The following is a 15,869-nucleotide window of genomic DNA, read 5'->3' on the forward strand; positions in this document are numbered from 1 at the left end:
AAGTCCTTTGGTGTCCTAGCTGTAGTCCACGGCGGTGCTCACGCTGCTGGATCGTGGTGATGATGCGTGGATTCACGGGCTCCAAACGTCTTGGACGGAAAGCCTCACAGACTTCAAGCGAGGCCACTCTCCCTCTCGACCCTGATCATTCTAAGAATTATCCAAAATAACACATTTCACACATAATAGGGATTCAGCTTCTGCGATGTGTTGAGAAGGCTGAACTGCACGGTTACCAGGCTCTCGCTTCGATTAGGCAAGACGCCCATCGGATTTGGAGGAATGAAAGATATCGCCGCTCGGTTCAGGGCCGAGCTAGTGATCATGGGGTGTAAACCTAACCACAATTTGGCCTAATAATACTGAGCCAGGATGCAATGCTCCTTCATCCCTTCAAATTCCACCAGAGTGCCGCATCCGGCCCTCACCTGTTTAGTGATATAAAATGGGTTGCACCTTTTTCGTGCTCCCTTCATCAGCTGCACACACCGGCGGCAAACCTCCGTAGTTGCCTTCTTCCGCCTCGTCGCTGCTATCCCCCCCCCGGCCGTTGCCTCTTTCCGCGCAGGAAATTCCTCAATGTGCCTAATTCTATATGCAACAGGCTCTTTGGGCCTCAAATTGCGAGAGTTTGTGAACATTCCTCCATAATTCTCGGCTCGCGCAATTCTGATAACTGATCCTCGTTAACGAACAGGGCCGACAGTTTTATCAGTGAACATATTCTAACTTGGCATTATCCTTCCACAGCGAATCATTCTTTGCATCCCTCAATACTTGCACTGCCGTATCCAGTTTCTCCGTGATGTGGCGCAACTTTTGTCTGAGATGTACGTTAAACCAACAATCACACGTTGATCCGACACCTTGGTTCATGAATGATTATTATTACTTTGTGTTGTCAGACACCACGTTTACAACGACGCATACCACCAGGGATCTTGGCAGGACCACCTGCTTTCGCTCCTAACCCTAGTAGCACCAGCCCTGGTACCCGCCGTGGCAGCGTCGCTTCCAGGGCCCGCTACCCTGCTTCCCGTGCGAAGAGGGCTGGGGTGCCTGTGCAAGCGCCAAGGTCCTCTTTGAAAGCAGTCCGTTCTTGCTGTCGTTCTCGGAGTGATTGTGTTCGGTGCCCACGCTGTCGGATTGTGGCGATAATAAGTACTTGGGTTCACGGACTCCAAACGTCTTGGTTGGAAAGGGCCGCAGACTTTGGGCGAGGGTGTTTCCTTTTATTTATATACCTATTGTCCCATTCGACGATTAAAGAATAAAACTTGCCATGACGATGAGGTCATCAGCCAATCAAGGACCTTCAGCACTTGAGTTTGAAAAATAATCAGTCAAGATGGAAACGTGTTGAACTGGTGAAAAAAAGGCGGGTGGGGGTGGATGTTGATTGAATTGACTAGTTGACGGTAAACCATGCAAGCGCAACCACCGTTACGGAGCGGCGAGCATCCCAACAGGGGCGCGCAGTCAGTGATTACAATCATCACAAAGACATTTGGGCGACTACACTGAGGTCAAATTAAAGAGTCGGACCTCGTATTAGAATCCGAGAGTAGCTGGACATATGACAAAACATGAGACGAAAGGAAGTTCGACCCCGCACACTCAACAACGCAAGGCACTATAGCTCGATGTCTCACTGTCGGACACCTCGTTGGCCCAATTGCCATATAAATAAACGCAAAAACACAGAGAGCGCGTCAGTGATCGAAACCAGCAGTAACGCCGGCACGCGGCTCAGGCCTGGGACATCCCGAGGGCATCGCGGTTCTCGTACCTTCTAGGAGTTGGACACCACCAGCACTGCTGAAGCCATCACCACTATATGCGACGATTCGAGGGCCGCATTGAATCAAGCCATTTGATTTGTGACGTGCCGAATTACCTCGTCATCTCCGGTATTTCCACCAACAGGTCCATAGAAGGACTCAGTACTATCCGTACGATAGCCTGCAATTTGCGACGACCACACATCAAGTAGACCCGCATCCTTGAACCACCGACACGACACAGCTTTGTACGTCCTCAAGTAATATCCCAATTGGAGGACGCTACATCATACAGGCCAGAGCAATGATGATCGTCCAGCGTGACGAGTTCGGTCAAAGGACTGGATGTCCGTTGGGAGTCTATATATTTGTAGAGCTGGATGCTTGTATAATAGCTAAGGTAAGGCTTGACGCATTCGTATCCACTGGGCCTAATCTCGAGGCATAGAGTTTTTATACGGGGAAAATGAGCCACCTTGTCCAAGATATCGTGTGGCTGAATTTAAAATTGACCATTCAAATCATCCACAACAGAAGAATGGATATTTCATACGTACCCAATCCCCGTCGATTAGTGTCAGTTTGGAGCTCTTCCAGATGGGGACAGCTAACGCAGATCCCATATAGGTGCTGGAGAGAGAGAACTGGTCGTGACCCCACTTTCTTATCATTTCTACAGTTGTGGAGTCTGAGCCTTTGAGAGAGCGGCCGAACCGGGCAGAGATAGAGACAGGGTGTCTCCAGTGGGTTCCTCCGAGTCGAGCTCCTCCAGGGCAGAAGGGACCTTGCGAAAGAATTCGGCAACAGCAATGCGGTGTTTGACCGCCAAATGGTTCCCGCTCATGTGCCATTGGGAATATGGACCATCAGCTTGATGGAACGAAGGCCGTGCATTTCATCAACCATGTCAAGGAGGACGTCGGGAAAGTATATTTGTAAGGTCGCGCCATGGTATACCATGAGGCCAGGATCCACCATTGTAAATATTGTTGATAGAAAGTCTCCGAAGGGGAGGGAGGATTTGTCCTTCTTTGTGTGGTTGCGCCCAATTTACAACGTGAAATACGAGAGAGCTTATTTGTTTTGAAAAGGAATGACAAGCAGGCAACACGACAAACTGAAGGTCCGTCAGATGTATCATGCGGGGAAGCAGATGTAGGAGCCTTTCTAAAACTCCCTCCCTGCCTCCTCACTTTCGTCATCACGCACGTAGGCACTATCGATGATCACTTTGCGGACGTATGACAGGAGTGATGGGTTGTCTTCCAGTCGCTTGAGAATGCCGAGTTCAAACTTCAGCGCTCCCTCGGGCCCCAACCACCTATTCGGATGACCCGAAACCGGATAACATTGACGAGACTAACAGATTGAACGGCGATGCGGCGAGCTGTTCTATAATGTGATAGCAGATGTCTCCGTTCAGCGCAACCGCACTGGGACCAGCGTGCTTGTGCATCGCAGCAGAGGGATCGGTGGGTAGTCTGGACTTAGTAAGATCAGGGCGTGTTGACTACGCGGGAACTCCCGTTCGGCCCGAATTCTTGGGACTTTGAACTGGCTCGCATTGGTGGCAAAAAGCTACCTAGCATCTGATAGATAATTCGAGACATGGGATTCCTGGGGGACACTATAATATCGTGCATCGAAGCACGTTCAAGCCGTTCCACTCTTCTTTGACGATGTGCCCATTTAGGCCAAATTTCGGCCTCTCCCAGCGCACGACCCGGACCAGTACCCTATCCACCATGACTCTACTCTATGTTAAAGCGAAGGAGCATGAACCGATTTAGAGCTTTAGCCTTGTTTGATGTCCCATGCCAGAACTGGTGCTGTCACAAACCACGATGCGCTATGGACAGAATCCGCGGGAGCCGCTATACGATTCTCGAAGGTCGTCCATGGGTACGTCCTTCGACCTCATGCATCAAGAAGTAAACAGTTATTTCTCAGATCTGGTGTTTAGGCTGCAAATACATGACTGTATTGATCCCTCAGTGTCGCTGCTACTAATGGGACTTACTGGTACATCTAACACTTGGAATCAAGCCTTTTCTTATGTATGGACGTGTTATTGCTGTGATGACTGAAAAGGGGCAAACATAACTGGACACCTCCTCGACCCAACGCTGGATCCATTGCCCTTACGACTAGCTGGCATTTTGCCTGATGATCTATTTGACATAGACCGCTGGGGACGCGTTATAGCTACTATGGAGATGTTACAGTTGCTGTGAATAATGCTCATTTATCTCTTCTCTCAAGATTCGTGGTTCTGTTTGTTCCGCCCATGCCAACGATTACGTTCTGCTGGGGTTGAGGGAGAATACGTATTACAACGCGCAAGATATGCAAGCAAACTTCCTGCCCTGACAATTGCTCCCTGCTAGACGGAAAATTAAATATGAAATTAAGTACAGTTGCACCTACCTTGCTGGCTGCTGCGACAGGCTGGTGATCCAAAACGGAATTCGAAAGAAACCCATAAGGTGCGTCGAATGAGAAGGCCATACCTGAAACCAGTCATGGATAACCCACTATTGTGCCACTCATGTGCCTTGGCGGAACCGACGGGGCCGGCGAAAGGTCTGACAGTCATCAATATTGCTAAGGGTCCACAACTGATTGCCAGAAATATTGATATATTTTTGATTCCGCCACAACCTCTTCTGAAGTTGAACACCTCATGAACGACGAGAACGAGGAGCTTTGGAGCGATCCAGAGCAAACGGACCGTGATCTATGGTGTCCATGGCCGTGTCCGAATCACAACACAACACCTCTGTCCGCAGTGACGAGGCCGAATCGGAGGAAGAAGATGACGAAGACTCCGTCCTCTCTTATGAATTTGAGAGAGACGGGGAAAGATTCTTTCTCAACGAACAGGGGAGGAGATTTAACAGGCTCAATCGCTTGTATCCCCTGCCAGCCGGTAAGTTGCTCTTCAATTGTGAGACGGAGTCCAACAGCCGATGTATTTGTGTTCATTCCTACAACGCCTTGCGTGGCAGACGGTGAAGAATGGGGAAGACTGTAGGTTCACGCTTTCTCCCAGCGAATGCCTCTGGTAAATCTCATGGTTGCAATCTCTCAGTGCAGACCTGCATGAGGTCCTGAAAGCGTGTGCAGGCGGGCTGTACCAGGCCCCAATGACCGTCGACCATCTCCTTGCCCATACAGAAGGGGAGGAGAAACGCATCTTGGATTGTGGTATGTTGATTTGTTGCTTCATTATATATCCGCCACACCAAGAACAGTGCTGAGAACTCTCTCAGGATGTGGAAGCGGAGAATGGTTAGTGCATAATGATGGCTGGAAAATTATTCTGACCATTGCAATTAAGGATGATCGAAATGGCGAGGGTATGCACGCACAGTTCATATTCAACGTCAAACCACCTGACAGTATTGTTCTTACAGAAATTCCCTCATGCAGAGGTTGGTGTTCAAGTTATCTTCACGTAATTACGCGAGACTGATATATGTCGCACATCAGGTTGTAGGCATTGATCTCGCGCCGGGGCTCATCTGGTAAGATCTTGCCGAGTTTTGGATGAGCACCTTCAGGAGTTGATATGTATTCATATTTCAGGGAATTGATGCCCCCTAATTGCCGGTTCGTGTGGACGACTCAAATCTAGTTGGAATGAACTCTGAACCCAGATGCAGAGTTGAATTTGATGATGTCAATCAGCCATTGACACATTTCGATGGTATGTGGTCATTTCGACTTGCGCGTGAGGCGTCATTAACGTATCAGCATTTGGCACTTTAGGAAGCTTCGACGTGGTCCACGCTAGATCATGTTCTCTGGGTGTGCGTTAGCCTGAACTTCCGCCAACTAGTTTGTCATTACGGAGCTTATTGATAGATCAACGATTATGAACAATTCTTGGACAGGATGGTACAATGGTTGAAACCAGGTATGTTCAGGGAGAACATGCCATGCAGTTAGTTTCTGACGTGAAGCTTGTGGTGCCAAATTTCAGGTGGTATATTATTGTTGGTCGAGAGCCCCCTCCGGTTGGCAAACCTGGCAATCAACGGGGAAGATCCCGAGGGCCAGTTCATGGAGTTGTTTGAGTGTACGTTTTCCGACGTTGCTTGCTCCCGGGCCTCTCTCACATGCTACTCAGGGGTGGAAGACGTCATCGAAGGCAACGGATCAGATGTCAGAGCCATCGATGACTTGCAAAGGTTTGTGGAAGAGCATCCACTCTTGGAAAATAAGGAGTCCTTCATCATGACCATCCCGGTTGGCCAATGGGGAGGTGAGGACGTTGGGCTCCTTATGCAAGAGAATTTCACAGTAAGTTGCACTGCTGGTCTCGCGTCCTCACTGATATGGATGCTCTTCCGCGATGTGCCATCACTCAGAAATTGGTGCATGCTCTGAGACCTGTCCTCCTCAGAGCAGGGAGTCCTCCGCCAATGGTGGACCAGTGGGTGACATCGGTTGAAGAAGGTGAGTTGCTCATACATGCGTGACATAACAGAACAGAAAAGCGACCGACCACCCTATCTCAGCGCTCCGTTCCCCTCCAGCACGGTTCGTCTCGCGATGGGCATATTGTTGCGCAACACGTGTGATGGGCCCCAACATGGCAGAGGAAGACGAAGCACCTGGAGGGTAAGAGGAGAGGGGAAGGAAGAGGTAAGTCCACGCCGAGACTGGTATCTTGCATAAATCGGGTTCCAAAACACCAAATAGACTATCATCAGACGCGACGAATATCTCAACTCTCACCCGCAGTGGCTCCTACGTCCGGCGCACTGCCCAGATGTTAACAGAAGGGCATAGTTTCGACCACGTCGTTAGGTCCGAACTCCAAGGCAACAATGGTCCGGAGCCATCGGGCGAAGATCAAAATATACCCAGGGGCGCTCGAAGAGTGCCGCGATCAGATTACCGAAATGTAATTTCTCCAAAAAGATTTGAATCCCAGTAGCAATATTATGGTATCGAATCCTTCGTACGCTGTACATATGAAGTGCTGCGGGTTGGAGCATATCGTGAGCTTGACCATGTCAAAGTGGCAGCCGTGCTGATAAATATATCTTACATAATAATATCCCACGGCCTCGTGATGACGTGCTGTCCAAGCGCACATGGCTTTTTGGCAATGTAAAATCACGTGTCCATTGCAATCGCGACGTTCTTTTATGGACTATGCACCCAAGCGACATCCTAGATCTCAGCCCGTGGCCTCTTGGAGTGTCCTTATTTCTCTTGGTCTTTGCATTTTCCATCATGTTTCCATTTACTAAAAGGTGGGACCCAAAGGACAAGGTTGGAAAATTACGTACCGCGTGCACTGACTTCGTTTCTGACGAGTCGCTGGATAGCATTGCTACGTGTCAGGAGGAAGTACGGGTCTTGGGCTTGCACTTTCTGTTCTGCTAGTAAAGGCGGGTGCTCATGTTTCCATCGTGGCACGTAATCAGGAGAAGTTGGATGAGGCCATCAAGCGTCTGGAAGTGAGAATTACGGCGCTGTAGCCATTGATATAGTGTGCATCTAATCACCCAGTGGTATAGAGCCTCAGAGTGCATGAGGGGCAGATCATCAAGTCCTACTCGTTTTCATTGAGTTCAGGAGACGAATCGACAAGAGCACTCGATGCAGCGTGCGCTCTCCATGGAGGAAAATCCCCAGATGCGCTCTTCTTGTGTGCGGGGGCCTCTAGGCCGAGGTTTATCGTCGACTCGACTGAACAAGATATGCTACAGGGGATGGTGGAAGGCTATTGGGTACAAGCTTGGTCTGCAATTGTAAGTTGTTGTATAACCGACCTGCCATTTTATATTGAAGCTTGCCAGGCTGCCGTGAAACGTATGGCGCATGAAGGTGCGAAAGGAAAAATAGTACTGGTCGGCTCGACACTCTCATATATGGCATTTGTCGGATACGGCTCGTATACCCCCGCCAAACATGCGTTAAGAGGCAAGGATTCAGAAGATAAAATGCTACCTCATGAACTTACCAATTTGGCACCAATAGGTTTTTCGGATACTTTGCGCAACGAATGCCTGCTTTATGGCATCGATGTTCATTTCTATGCTCCAAATACGATGCATACTGCTGGCTACGAGGTAGAGCAGCAAACTAAACCTTGGATCACCAACAAAATTGAGGAAGGAGACTCTCCAACCACCTCCGAGAAAGCTGCGGCATCCTTGCTAAAAGGTCAGGGCCTCAATCCTCAATTGAACATGTTACTTAACCGCCCGTGGTAGGGGTGCAAAAGGGACAGGCACATATTGCCGGGGATCTCATTACCCATCTCTTCCGGGCATCAACCCGTGGTGCAGCACCCTACAATAATCCCCTTGTTGATGGTATCTTGGGCTTCATAGCATGGGCACGTATTGCATTGACGCTTAAGCTTTCCATTCGAAGCACTAACGATGATGGGAATTAGATTGGAGTACCAATTTGGCGTCGCTCTGCTGATTCCGCTGTTCGTGCTCATCGCACACAGCACGCAGAGTACCTCCGGCAAATGAATAGCTAGGTAGTCGAACGGACGGTTAGGGCGGAATCGCTCTCCAGTGCATCCCCGAGTATTCCCCAACATGAGAACAGGAATGATACATTATTGCCGTAGATATAAGTCCACTCTAGGACACATAATGTTTGAGATCTTTCTCGTATTTCCTAATGCCCTCTTGGGTTCCTTGCCAACTCTCTGGATGCATGAGCTTTCAGTAGATAAACCTATCCGTGGTCTGAGAATGGTCAGTTGAGTGGGAAGTCTACAGGACGCGGAGACAAGTGGAGACCATCTAGTAATTAGCGCTTGTACTGGTGGTTATGGTAGTCACATTTACTGCCCAGCATGGGCTGTGTGACATCTAGGTCGGAAGGAATGGGAACCGTTAAGGAAGCCAAGCTATGAAATCAAATATCTGTAATATTTCACCTCACCACGTATCGCGCACCTACTTATGTAACCTCCGCTCGAACTGGTAAACAGTGAGATCGGGAAGAAGAGGCAGCCGATGTGACCTCCCACGGGCAGGCGGATGTACTACGGATTATTCAGAACAGTTCCCAATCAGACCCATTGAGGGATGCGTCTTGTCGTGCACATCAATTGTAATGGGACCTGTAGGAATAGACTCATTCATATCACAATCCCCGAGCACTTGTTCTTCCAGATAAAAGCGCCAATATGAATATTAATGTCGAGTTGCAAATATTCACCCTGTAGCAAATATGTCTGTCCTTCACCAGATGATCATGACCAGTGTCACCGGGAGGCCTCTGCAAAAGTAAAATCTGAGCCGACGAGGCCAATGAGATAGATTTTTGGGCCAAAGTTTCCACTGTGATATCTTGTAAATCTCAGGCTGGGGCTCCATATAGAGGCTGGTCGGGTCTCCAGATTACATAATTACAAGAAGCAGAATGAACGTCTGCACGCAATAACTCGAGGCCGCGATCGGCGTTTGCCGACAGGCTTCTGTGGTCAACTTACACTATGTCTTCCCGCCGCAGAGTGCGCACTCAGGGAGTTTCTGGGTCTAACGTAGCTCACGTCATTGAGTAAGCGATAGTCACTCTTGGGACTTGGCCCCTCATGAACGCGTCTTTTTTGTGCACTCCCTTTCAACTGACTTTATGCTTGGGACAGCTCCCCAAATAGGCCCTCGCCCTCTCTGAAGGATAGCGAGCTGCGACGATCTCTGGACCTATGGAACGATATAACGACGATGAGGTGGATGACCCGGCCATGTAATGGGTATCTGTGTATTTTCCTGATGAGTTTTTCTAAAATTCCGTCCCTCTAGCTTCGTCGTTTAAATTACTTATGATCCCTGTCGTCGGTTGGGCTATCCTGCATTTTTTGGGACTTCCCAACCCATTCGAACCAATGTTGTTTCTATCGTATTATCTTCCCGACTCCGAGCCAGGGTTTCCTAAATTCGCTAAAGGTCCATTAGTGCGCAGCCCTGTGTTTGACTCCGGGACTACGTATCCTAATCTCGATTATAGGATATTTTATTCATCGCATACTATGTCATTATCTTTTCATTCATCCGTCAATCTTGGGTCCTCAAGATTCTTCGGCCACTTGCACGGAGACTCGGTATTAAAAAGCCTGCTAAACTGGATAGATTTGCCGAACAAGGTTACACCGCGATATACTTCTCTTTCTTTGGATTATTGGGTGTGGTGAGTGAACACTGAGCGCTCACCCATTACCACGTCTAATCGAATTCGCAGTATGTTATGTCCCAATTACCGACATGGTGGTATCGAACGGAGCACTTCTGGCTCGGTACAGTCCCAGTTGCCTGCAATATCACTCGCATCAAATCTCACTAAAATGCCAGAATACCCTCACTGGCGGATGACACCTCTGCTAAAGCGATATTATTTAATGCAACTATCCTATTGGGTACAGCAGCTTTTTGTCCTCATCCTAAGACTGGAGAAGCCTCGCAAAGACTTCGCAGAGCTAGTCATTCATCATTTCGTTACCATATGGCTTGTCGGGTCTGCAAAATGATATCTCACTCGTCCAAGCACATCCTAACTATACATTAGATGGAGCTATGCAATTAACTTAACCTGGATCGGAAATGCAGGCACGTCAGCAGCGTAAATGGTGGGAATGCCTTGACTAACCCTTCGCTCAGTTTTCCTCACCATGGACGTCTCTGACATATTTCTGGCGGTACGTAAAGCCTGTTATTATCGTATTCCGCGATTTATGGGAGTGCAGATTTCCAAGGTTTGCAACTATCTCCGGCTGGAGAAAACTACCAATGTCATCTTTGCCTTCTTCATTTGTGTGTGGAGGTAAGTGAGCGAGGCTTCATCTAACGTTTCGCCACCCATCTGTGCCCATGCAGCTATCTACGCCACTACCTCAATATCATAATTCTCTGGTCTGTCTGGACGCAATTTGATCTGATACCGTAAGCGCTTCTTTCATTTCATCTCAAGTCTAGTTTTATCAATCAATCTCCAGAGACCAAGCCAAGCGTTTCACACCAAGGGACGGTGTCTGGATGGTGTGGTGGTAAGTCCTTCAGGCATCTCCCTCCTACATCACCAAGTTAACTCTTTTCAATTAGGATGAAATATCAGATCTTCATCCCTATCCTTCTACTTCAACTAGGTATGCTTTCCTTTCCGCCAACTCCTTCGATGCTGACTATTTGAACCAGTGAACATTTTCTGGTACTTCCTCATTTGGCGCGTCCTCTTCAGGGCACTCTTCCAGAAGAAGCTCGCGGATGAACGCTCCGATGACGAGGATGAGGATTGACAAGTCGTCTTAGTCATGGCGTATATTCGATGACCGTTTACAGGATCGCTACGATATTAACCTCGGCAATAACATGTGTATGTGACAAATTCCTTGGTTTGGCCTGGAACAATAGTGTTATTGCCATCAGAACCCAACGTCCATCATCCCTTCAATGACTACGCCAAATTTTGTGACACATAAGGGCATTTGCATTAGTTTGGATTGTAGTGTACGACAAGAGCAGAGGCGGGTAAGAATAAACTTAGAGGACGCGCGACCCGATGCGGGCTAATGTATCCTCACTGTTTTCTGTGTCCTCAATTGCGTCGGACTGCGCGACCTACATAATGGTTTCGCCACAATAATGGGGAAAATGCATAGTGTGAAAGCATCTCTACTTACCACCCGGAGTACAGATTTCTTCGAGGACTCCTGCAGTTCCCCGGTTATGATCACTTCATCCAAAATCTAAAAACCGAAACATTCAAGCAGGTAACTTCAAGCGCTCAATGAACGAACTGACAGCGTAGGCTTTCTGGAAGTTAAATATCCTGGGGGGGAGAATACATCCACCAATGCGAAATCGTAATTGAGAGTGGGCTACCTACAGATCTAACTCGCATACCTGACAGTTTGAACCGTGAGGTGATCAGTGTCGTTTAGTGGGGCTGTCAGTGTAACTCACATTGCCAAAGTATCTGTCCAATACTTCAACATAGCGATGTATAATTTCAAGCGTTACGAGCTCATTATCGTTAGGTCCTATCCCACAGATGAAAAACAAAGAAGCGTATCGGCGATACACTACTTTGGTATCTGTGAAAAGTTCACACAAAGTGCGTTAACTTATCTACATAGACGGAGAGGGGGAAGTGAACTTTCCTTTGTACTCCAAGAAGTTACACATTCGTGTTCGACGCGCTAGAACGAGCTGTGTCACGTCTTTCACGATTTTGGTCTTCTGCTTTGGCGGAAGAGTTAGGAACCATTTGGCAAGCCGTACTTTGCCTGTGAGAAATACAGGTGAAGGTAACGAGGTGTCTTCAAACATCATAAAACCTCACCTTGTCTTGACACGAGCAGAACGTAGTTAATCATAGAACTCCACGATCGAGGATGTAATAGTTGAATAGTTGCACGTGACTGCGTTCATGGACGATGACCTTTGGAAATCAAGCGCCAGTGCCCAGCAGATTGAGGCTCTCATAAAAGTAGAGAAGGTAGAATGAAGTGGTATTTTATCTCCCAGGACCGCGTGTGCTGAAAGTTTGGTTAGGATGTTGCGACACTCATGCGCCATGCCGCGGCGTCCCTTCAACTCTTGAGAACCGTTCAGCCTAGCGATGTTGATAGTAATGTTCTTCTCCCCACTGGGGAGGAACGTTCCGAACGCTTCATTCAAGAAGCCTCTGCATATTTTAAGACTTTAGACGTGCGCCCTTCCTTACCATCATCCCCATAATCATCGTCTTACTTGCAATATCCCCTGTAGTCGATACAAATTGGTCTTCGTCGGGCAATAGCTCATATCCGTGAGCGGCGGATCACCCCTTCTACTCTTGCTTCGGCTGCAGCTCAGTTCGAGGCCGGTGGAGCGTCGAGTTCTGCCGTCCTTCCTACCACTATCACCGCTTCAAAAGCCAATGATCGTACTCCACCAAGTAATCTTCAGGAGGCGCGTGTAGAGAGGGACGCATGGAGGGGGATAGCTGAGTCGCTTGCAAAGCTGAATGCGTCATACTTGTCTCACAAACCAAATGACGCGACAAACGGTGATCACTGGAAAGATGATGTTTCAATGGAACATTTATAGCATGACCGTAGGCGGTTTACTAAAGCTAGGGGTAATTGCCCACTCCCAGTGGCAAATCATCGCATTGGGGCGAGGCCAACAAGTCTATTCCTCGCCTTGCGGGATGGTGACACTGTCGAGTGTTGCTTTAGCTGCGATAAGATCAGGGTCATTCTCCGCGATGGATTCATCTGCATCTGCCACTTCCTGCCATTGGATTTGGATGAATTCGGAAACGGTATAAGCAAAGAAAACAGATGCAACGACATACCACGGCCTCTTTCAATTCATTATACGTCCTTAACACCGCCTTTTGCACATGGGCCGTCATCTTTTCAGATTCAATGACCAAGTTCCTCTAAAACCCATGCAATTTTTATGGATTTAATTCATCAAAGTGGTGAACTGGAGTTCCGTACCGCGTTCTTGATATCCCATTCTTCCCCATTTTCTTTGATGGACTTGTCCAATTTCGCCTTGTGATCAATGACCTCCTGCGCATAGGATTTATGTTCTTTCGATAGCCTAGGGAGATGAAAGATGCAACAATATGTAATGCAAGTCTGGGCATACCGCTTTAATGAACCGGTCTTAATCTTGAGCCCTTGCTTTAGCGTTGCGGCTAAAGACATCTCAAGTGGAGAAGTCGCGTTTCCTCTGAAACTGGGTGCGCGATGACGAAACCAGACGCTAGCCGGCCGATCCCGATCTCACGATTGGCTCATTTCGTAGGATTCTGTCCAACCAAGAAAGAAATCCAGATGGTGTAAGACGTTGCAAATCGATTTACAAGGGCAAGAAGCTGACTGCTGTACAACGAGATGCTCGAATGTGGAACGAGTAAATACGAAATTCAGACTACGAATATAAGGGGGTTGCGGAGGTTGCGGGAAATAGCGAGGGGAGACGTGGCGAGCCAGCCATTAGTGAATTCGGACGTAGAGGTGCGTGTGTTAGAAAGGATTCGAGGAGCTTCTCGAAGATAAGGAATGAACGGGTAAGGGCAGCCTTGAACTGAATAAAAGGAAAGGAATAAAAACAAGATAAAGCAAAATACATTACACACGAAATTGTGGAAGAGCAAGAATCTAGACAAGAATGAATCCTTGGTGACCGACAACGTCTGGTTAATCGGTACGAAGGCCAGGAGGTCCCAGCGCAGCCTTCCACATGCTCGCATCTGGAAGGCGCGTACCACCGGGCGACTTTACCCCAGTGCTTGTTCCACGGGCGGCTGACCCAAAGACGCATCGGTGAGACTGATGCTCCCACCTTCACTCGCCGCGTCGTCCAGCGCGGCAATAAGATTTTCCAGCGCCCGTATATTTCGCTTTCTCTCTGTTTTCGAGGACTTATGTACGAGCGACGAGGATGATTTCAAGGTTTGGGGGGCGGATTTGGTGGAGGTGGAGGTGGTATCGAAAGAAGGACGTTGTGGTGAAGTTGGGGAATAAAGGGTAGTGTGTGTTGACATGTGATTAGTTTGAGGAGATGGCGGTGGACGGGGGAAAGCTGTCCCTTCTATCAGGGCCACATCCGATCTGGCGCTTGGGGCATATGATCGTACAGGTGTCCCATTTGATGAAATGGAATCACTGCCGAACCCTGAGGCCCCTACAATGATGGACTCGCTCTGTGGCGAGTGTTCGGGTCCAGGACGCAACCGGGTGAAAGTAGGCGGCTCCAAGTCCCGCCGTATGCTTGCGCTTGGCTCGAAGTAATCAACGGATTCATCGGAAGTCGCTTTGAACGCTTCTGTGAGGAACATGAATGGGGATGACGTTGGGGGAGGGGGGATACTTGGCGCGATGCTGGGTGGTCTGTCGACCCCTGTGAAGCTGGAACCCTCTGCGGCCACCGAGCGGTTCGACTTCAAACTGGGTTCCCCAGCCGAAACGGCAAACTTCCCTTGGGGGCCAGGGTTTCCGGCACTGGGTACGGGGAACCCGAACGTGCCCCCAATTCCCCGAGAGCGTTCATCAACACCCTCCGTACTCCCAAGCCCACCCCAACGCCGTTTCCCACTTCCTCTTCTGCTCATCTCGAGGGCGGAGGGTGTATTCACACTGTTGCCGCGGGATAACGCTTTTTTGGTTTTAGCTGTCCCTGTATATAGGGTACTCTCTGCGCCAGCGAAAAAACTCTGTCGGGCCTTTTCTTCCTCCGTCCGTCGCCTCTTCGCTCGACGACAAAGAGTGATGATTACAAACGCAATGGCAATGGCGAGTGCCAGGAAGGCCGCGATGATGCCAGCCAGCGTTAGTTTGTGCTCGGAGATCCAGGATGGCGAGGTGTCCGAAATACTCTTTCCCGGAGTAGCTGTGGAGGGTGCAGGGTTGGAAGTCCTGGAAGTCCTGGATGTCGCGGATGTGGAAGAGCCTTGGTTAGCAGTGGCGGTATCCGAGGGAGAGGTAATAGTTTTTGATGAGGTCCCTGCCGAGCTGTCGACGAGGAGATTGGTGAACGTAGAGGTGGGGCTGCTGATGTTTAATGACCCAATCCCACCAATGCTAGCGGTGGAGTCAGCACGTTTGTCAAGCCCAGGCCGTCGGTCATGGACGTCCGTCCCACGGTTGCCACGAAGCATCATGATATCTCCTCCAGGCATGTCTGCAAGTAGCATTTAGTGTCCGCTAGGTCTGAATCGCTGCTAGACAGCACGTAAAAATTGGGTGCTCAGCGTACAGGGGAACAGGCGTACGATTAAGCCGGCTCAAGGCTTGGTGATGGGAGTGCAAGCTATGCTACTTCTATCCAGTTTGAGAATATTATTGTTTGATGTGCAGATGGGAATGTCAAGATCGCGCAGCTTTCTGGAGAGGGATAGAGAGGACAAGAGAGAAGTCGTCAGCAACTGTAAGGAAGGAGATGGGTGGGGAGAGTGTGCGGTTGAGAAAGGGAAAGGAGCGTTCCTAACTAGAAGCAAATACAGGTATTAGGTCGCATCAATGTTGTCGATTGTCCACAATCAAAACACCTCATACTAAATGGGGATTGCCGGAATGTTGGCAAATGACCAACACCTACTGCCTTCCTA

The 15,869-nt window shown here is 48.9% G+C and overlaps 10 protein-coding genes across 10 annotated transcripts; 5 read left to right on the forward strand and 5 right to left on the reverse strand.

The window, feature by feature from the left end:
• Positions 1 to 170: 170 nt before the first annotated feature.
• EI90DRAFT_394132 (uncharacterized protein) lies at positions 171 to 1,336 on the forward strand. The gene is made up of 3 exons (XM_039067566.1): positions 171 to 623; positions 751 to 830; positions 906 to 1,336. Exons 1-3 carry the CDS (start codon positions 378 to 380, stop codon positions 1,084 to 1,086), a joined length of 507 nt encoding a protein of 168 aa, XP_038918473.1. The 5' UTR covers positions 171 to 377; the 3' UTR covers positions 1,087 to 1,336.
• Positions 1,232 to 3,248, reverse strand: EI90DRAFT_3049291 (uncharacterized protein). The gene is made up of 5 exons (XM_039059680.1): positions 3,230 to 3,248; positions 2,339 to 2,444; positions 2,063 to 2,277; positions 1,921 to 2,036; positions 1,232 to 1,897 (listed from the first exon to the last, which is right to left on the reverse strand). The coding sequence occupies exons 1-5, from the start codon at positions 3,235 to 3,237 to the stop codon at positions 1,713 to 1,715; spliced, it is 630 nt and encodes a 209-aa protein (XP_038918474.1). The 5' UTR covers positions 3,238 to 3,248; the 3' UTR covers positions 1,232 to 1,712.
• A 676-nt stretch (positions 3,249 to 3,924) lies between these two features.
• Positions 3,925 to 4,440, reverse strand: EI90DRAFT_3049296 (uncharacterized protein; the record flags this gene model as incomplete). The annotated part of the gene is made up of 2 exons (XM_039059681.1): positions 3,925 to 4,291; positions 4,313 to 4,440. Coding segments are annotated over 2 exons (231 nt in total), but the record flags the coding sequence as incomplete, so codon positions are not given.
• Positions 4,441 to 4,911: 471 nt separating this feature from the next.
• On the forward strand, positions 4,912 to 6,731 carry EI90DRAFT_3049302 (S-adenosyl-L-methionine-dependent methyltransferase). The gene is made up of 13 exons (XM_039059682.1): positions 4,912 to 4,988; positions 5,054 to 5,140; positions 5,198 to 5,215; positions 5,274 to 5,308; positions 5,370 to 5,393; positions 5,447 to 5,490; positions 5,553 to 5,593; positions 5,649 to 5,700; positions 5,767 to 5,862; positions 5,914 to 6,086; positions 6,155 to 6,242; positions 6,305 to 6,431; positions 6,489 to 6,731. The coding sequence occupies exons 2-12, from the start codon at positions 5,123 to 5,125 to the stop codon at positions 6,409 to 6,411; spliced, it is 696 nt and encodes a 231-aa protein (XP_038918476.1). The 5' UTR covers positions 4,912 to 4,988; positions 5,054 to 5,122; the 3' UTR covers positions 6,412 to 6,431; positions 6,489 to 6,731.
• A 297-nt stretch (positions 6,732 to 7,028) lies between these two features.
• EI90DRAFT_3280159 (uncharacterized protein) lies at positions 7,029 to 8,700 on the forward strand (the record flags this gene model as incomplete). The annotated part of the gene is made up of 7 exons (XM_039066739.1): positions 7,029 to 7,067; positions 7,124 to 7,255; positions 7,316 to 7,549; positions 7,598 to 7,721; positions 7,779 to 7,964; positions 8,015 to 8,139; positions 8,200 to 8,700. 7 exons carry the CDS (start codon positions 7,029 to 7,031, stop codon positions 8,290 to 8,292), a joined length of 933 nt encoding a protein of 310 aa, XP_038918477.1. The 3' UTR covers positions 8,293 to 8,700.
• Positions 8,701 to 9,261: 561 nt separating this feature from the next.
• Positions 9,262 to 11,344, forward strand: EI90DRAFT_3288088 (longevity assurance proteins LAG1/LAC1; the record flags this gene model as incomplete). Its single annotated transcript, XM_039067092.1, has 13 exons — positions 9,262 to 9,326; positions 9,415 to 9,515; positions 9,572 to 9,723; positions 9,777 to 9,956; positions 10,008 to 10,062; positions 10,118 to 10,280; positions 10,332 to 10,372; positions 10,424 to 10,461; positions 10,510 to 10,586; positions 10,640 to 10,705; positions 10,759 to 10,809; positions 10,865 to 10,908; positions 10,958 to 11,344. The coding sequence occupies 13 exons, from the start codon at positions 9,262 to 9,264 to the stop codon at positions 11,056 to 11,058; spliced, it is 1,134 nt and encodes a 377-aa protein (XP_038918478.1). The 3' UTR covers positions 11,059 to 11,344.
• EI90DRAFT_3153194 (Adaptor protein complex sigma subunit) lies at positions 10,954 to 12,209 on the reverse strand. The gene is made up of 6 exons (XM_039065855.1): positions 11,923 to 12,209; positions 11,726 to 11,856; positions 11,649 to 11,665; positions 11,564 to 11,591; positions 11,443 to 11,508; positions 10,954 to 11,380 (listed from the first exon to the last, which is right to left on the reverse strand). Exons 1-6 carry the CDS (start codon positions 12,092 to 12,094, stop codon positions 11,303 to 11,305), a joined length of 492 nt encoding a protein of 163 aa, XP_038918479.1. The 5' UTR covers positions 12,095 to 12,209; the 3' UTR covers positions 10,954 to 11,302.
• Positions 12,192 to 12,853, forward strand: EI90DRAFT_3120944 (uncharacterized protein; the record flags this gene model as incomplete). Its single annotated transcript, XM_039063348.1, has 3 exons — positions 12,192 to 12,260; positions 12,317 to 12,472; positions 12,533 to 12,853. The coding sequence occupies 3 exons, from the start codon at positions 12,192 to 12,194 to the stop codon at positions 12,851 to 12,853; spliced, it is 546 nt and encodes a 181-aa protein (XP_038918480.1).
• Positions 12,854 to 12,937: 84 nt separating this feature from the next.
• On the reverse strand, positions 12,938 to 13,464 carry EI90DRAFT_3014847 (tubulin binding cofactor A-domain-containing protein; the record flags this gene model as incomplete). Its single annotated transcript, XM_039056825.1, has 4 exons — positions 12,938 to 13,039; positions 13,104 to 13,190; positions 13,252 to 13,357; positions 13,406 to 13,464. 4 exons carry the CDS (start codon positions 13,462 to 13,464, stop codon positions 12,938 to 12,940), a joined length of 354 nt encoding a protein of 117 aa, XP_038918481.1.
• A 237-nt stretch (positions 13,465 to 13,701) lies between these two features.
• On the reverse strand, positions 13,702 to 15,806 carry EI90DRAFT_394674 (uncharacterized protein). Its single transcript, XM_039067567.1, has 3 exons — positions 15,534 to 15,806; positions 14,870 to 15,479; positions 13,702 to 14,788 (listed from the first exon to the last, which is right to left on the reverse strand). Exons 2-3 carry the CDS (start codon positions 15,453 to 15,455, stop codon positions 14,040 to 14,042), a joined length of 1,335 nt encoding a protein of 444 aa, XP_038918482.1. The 5' UTR covers positions 15,456 to 15,479; positions 15,534 to 15,806; the 3' UTR covers positions 13,702 to 14,039.
• Between the last annotated feature and the right edge of the window lie 63 nt (positions 15,807 to 15,869).

The sequence above is a fragment of the Cantharellus anzutake genome, assembly GCF_015039405.1.
Source record: "Cantharellus anzutake strain C23 chromosome Unknown EI90scaffold_14, whole genome shotgun sequence".
NCBI classification, from domain to species: domain Eukaryota; kingdom Fungi; phylum Basidiomycota; class Agaricomycetes; order Cantharellales; family Hydnaceae; genus Cantharellus; species Cantharellus anzutake.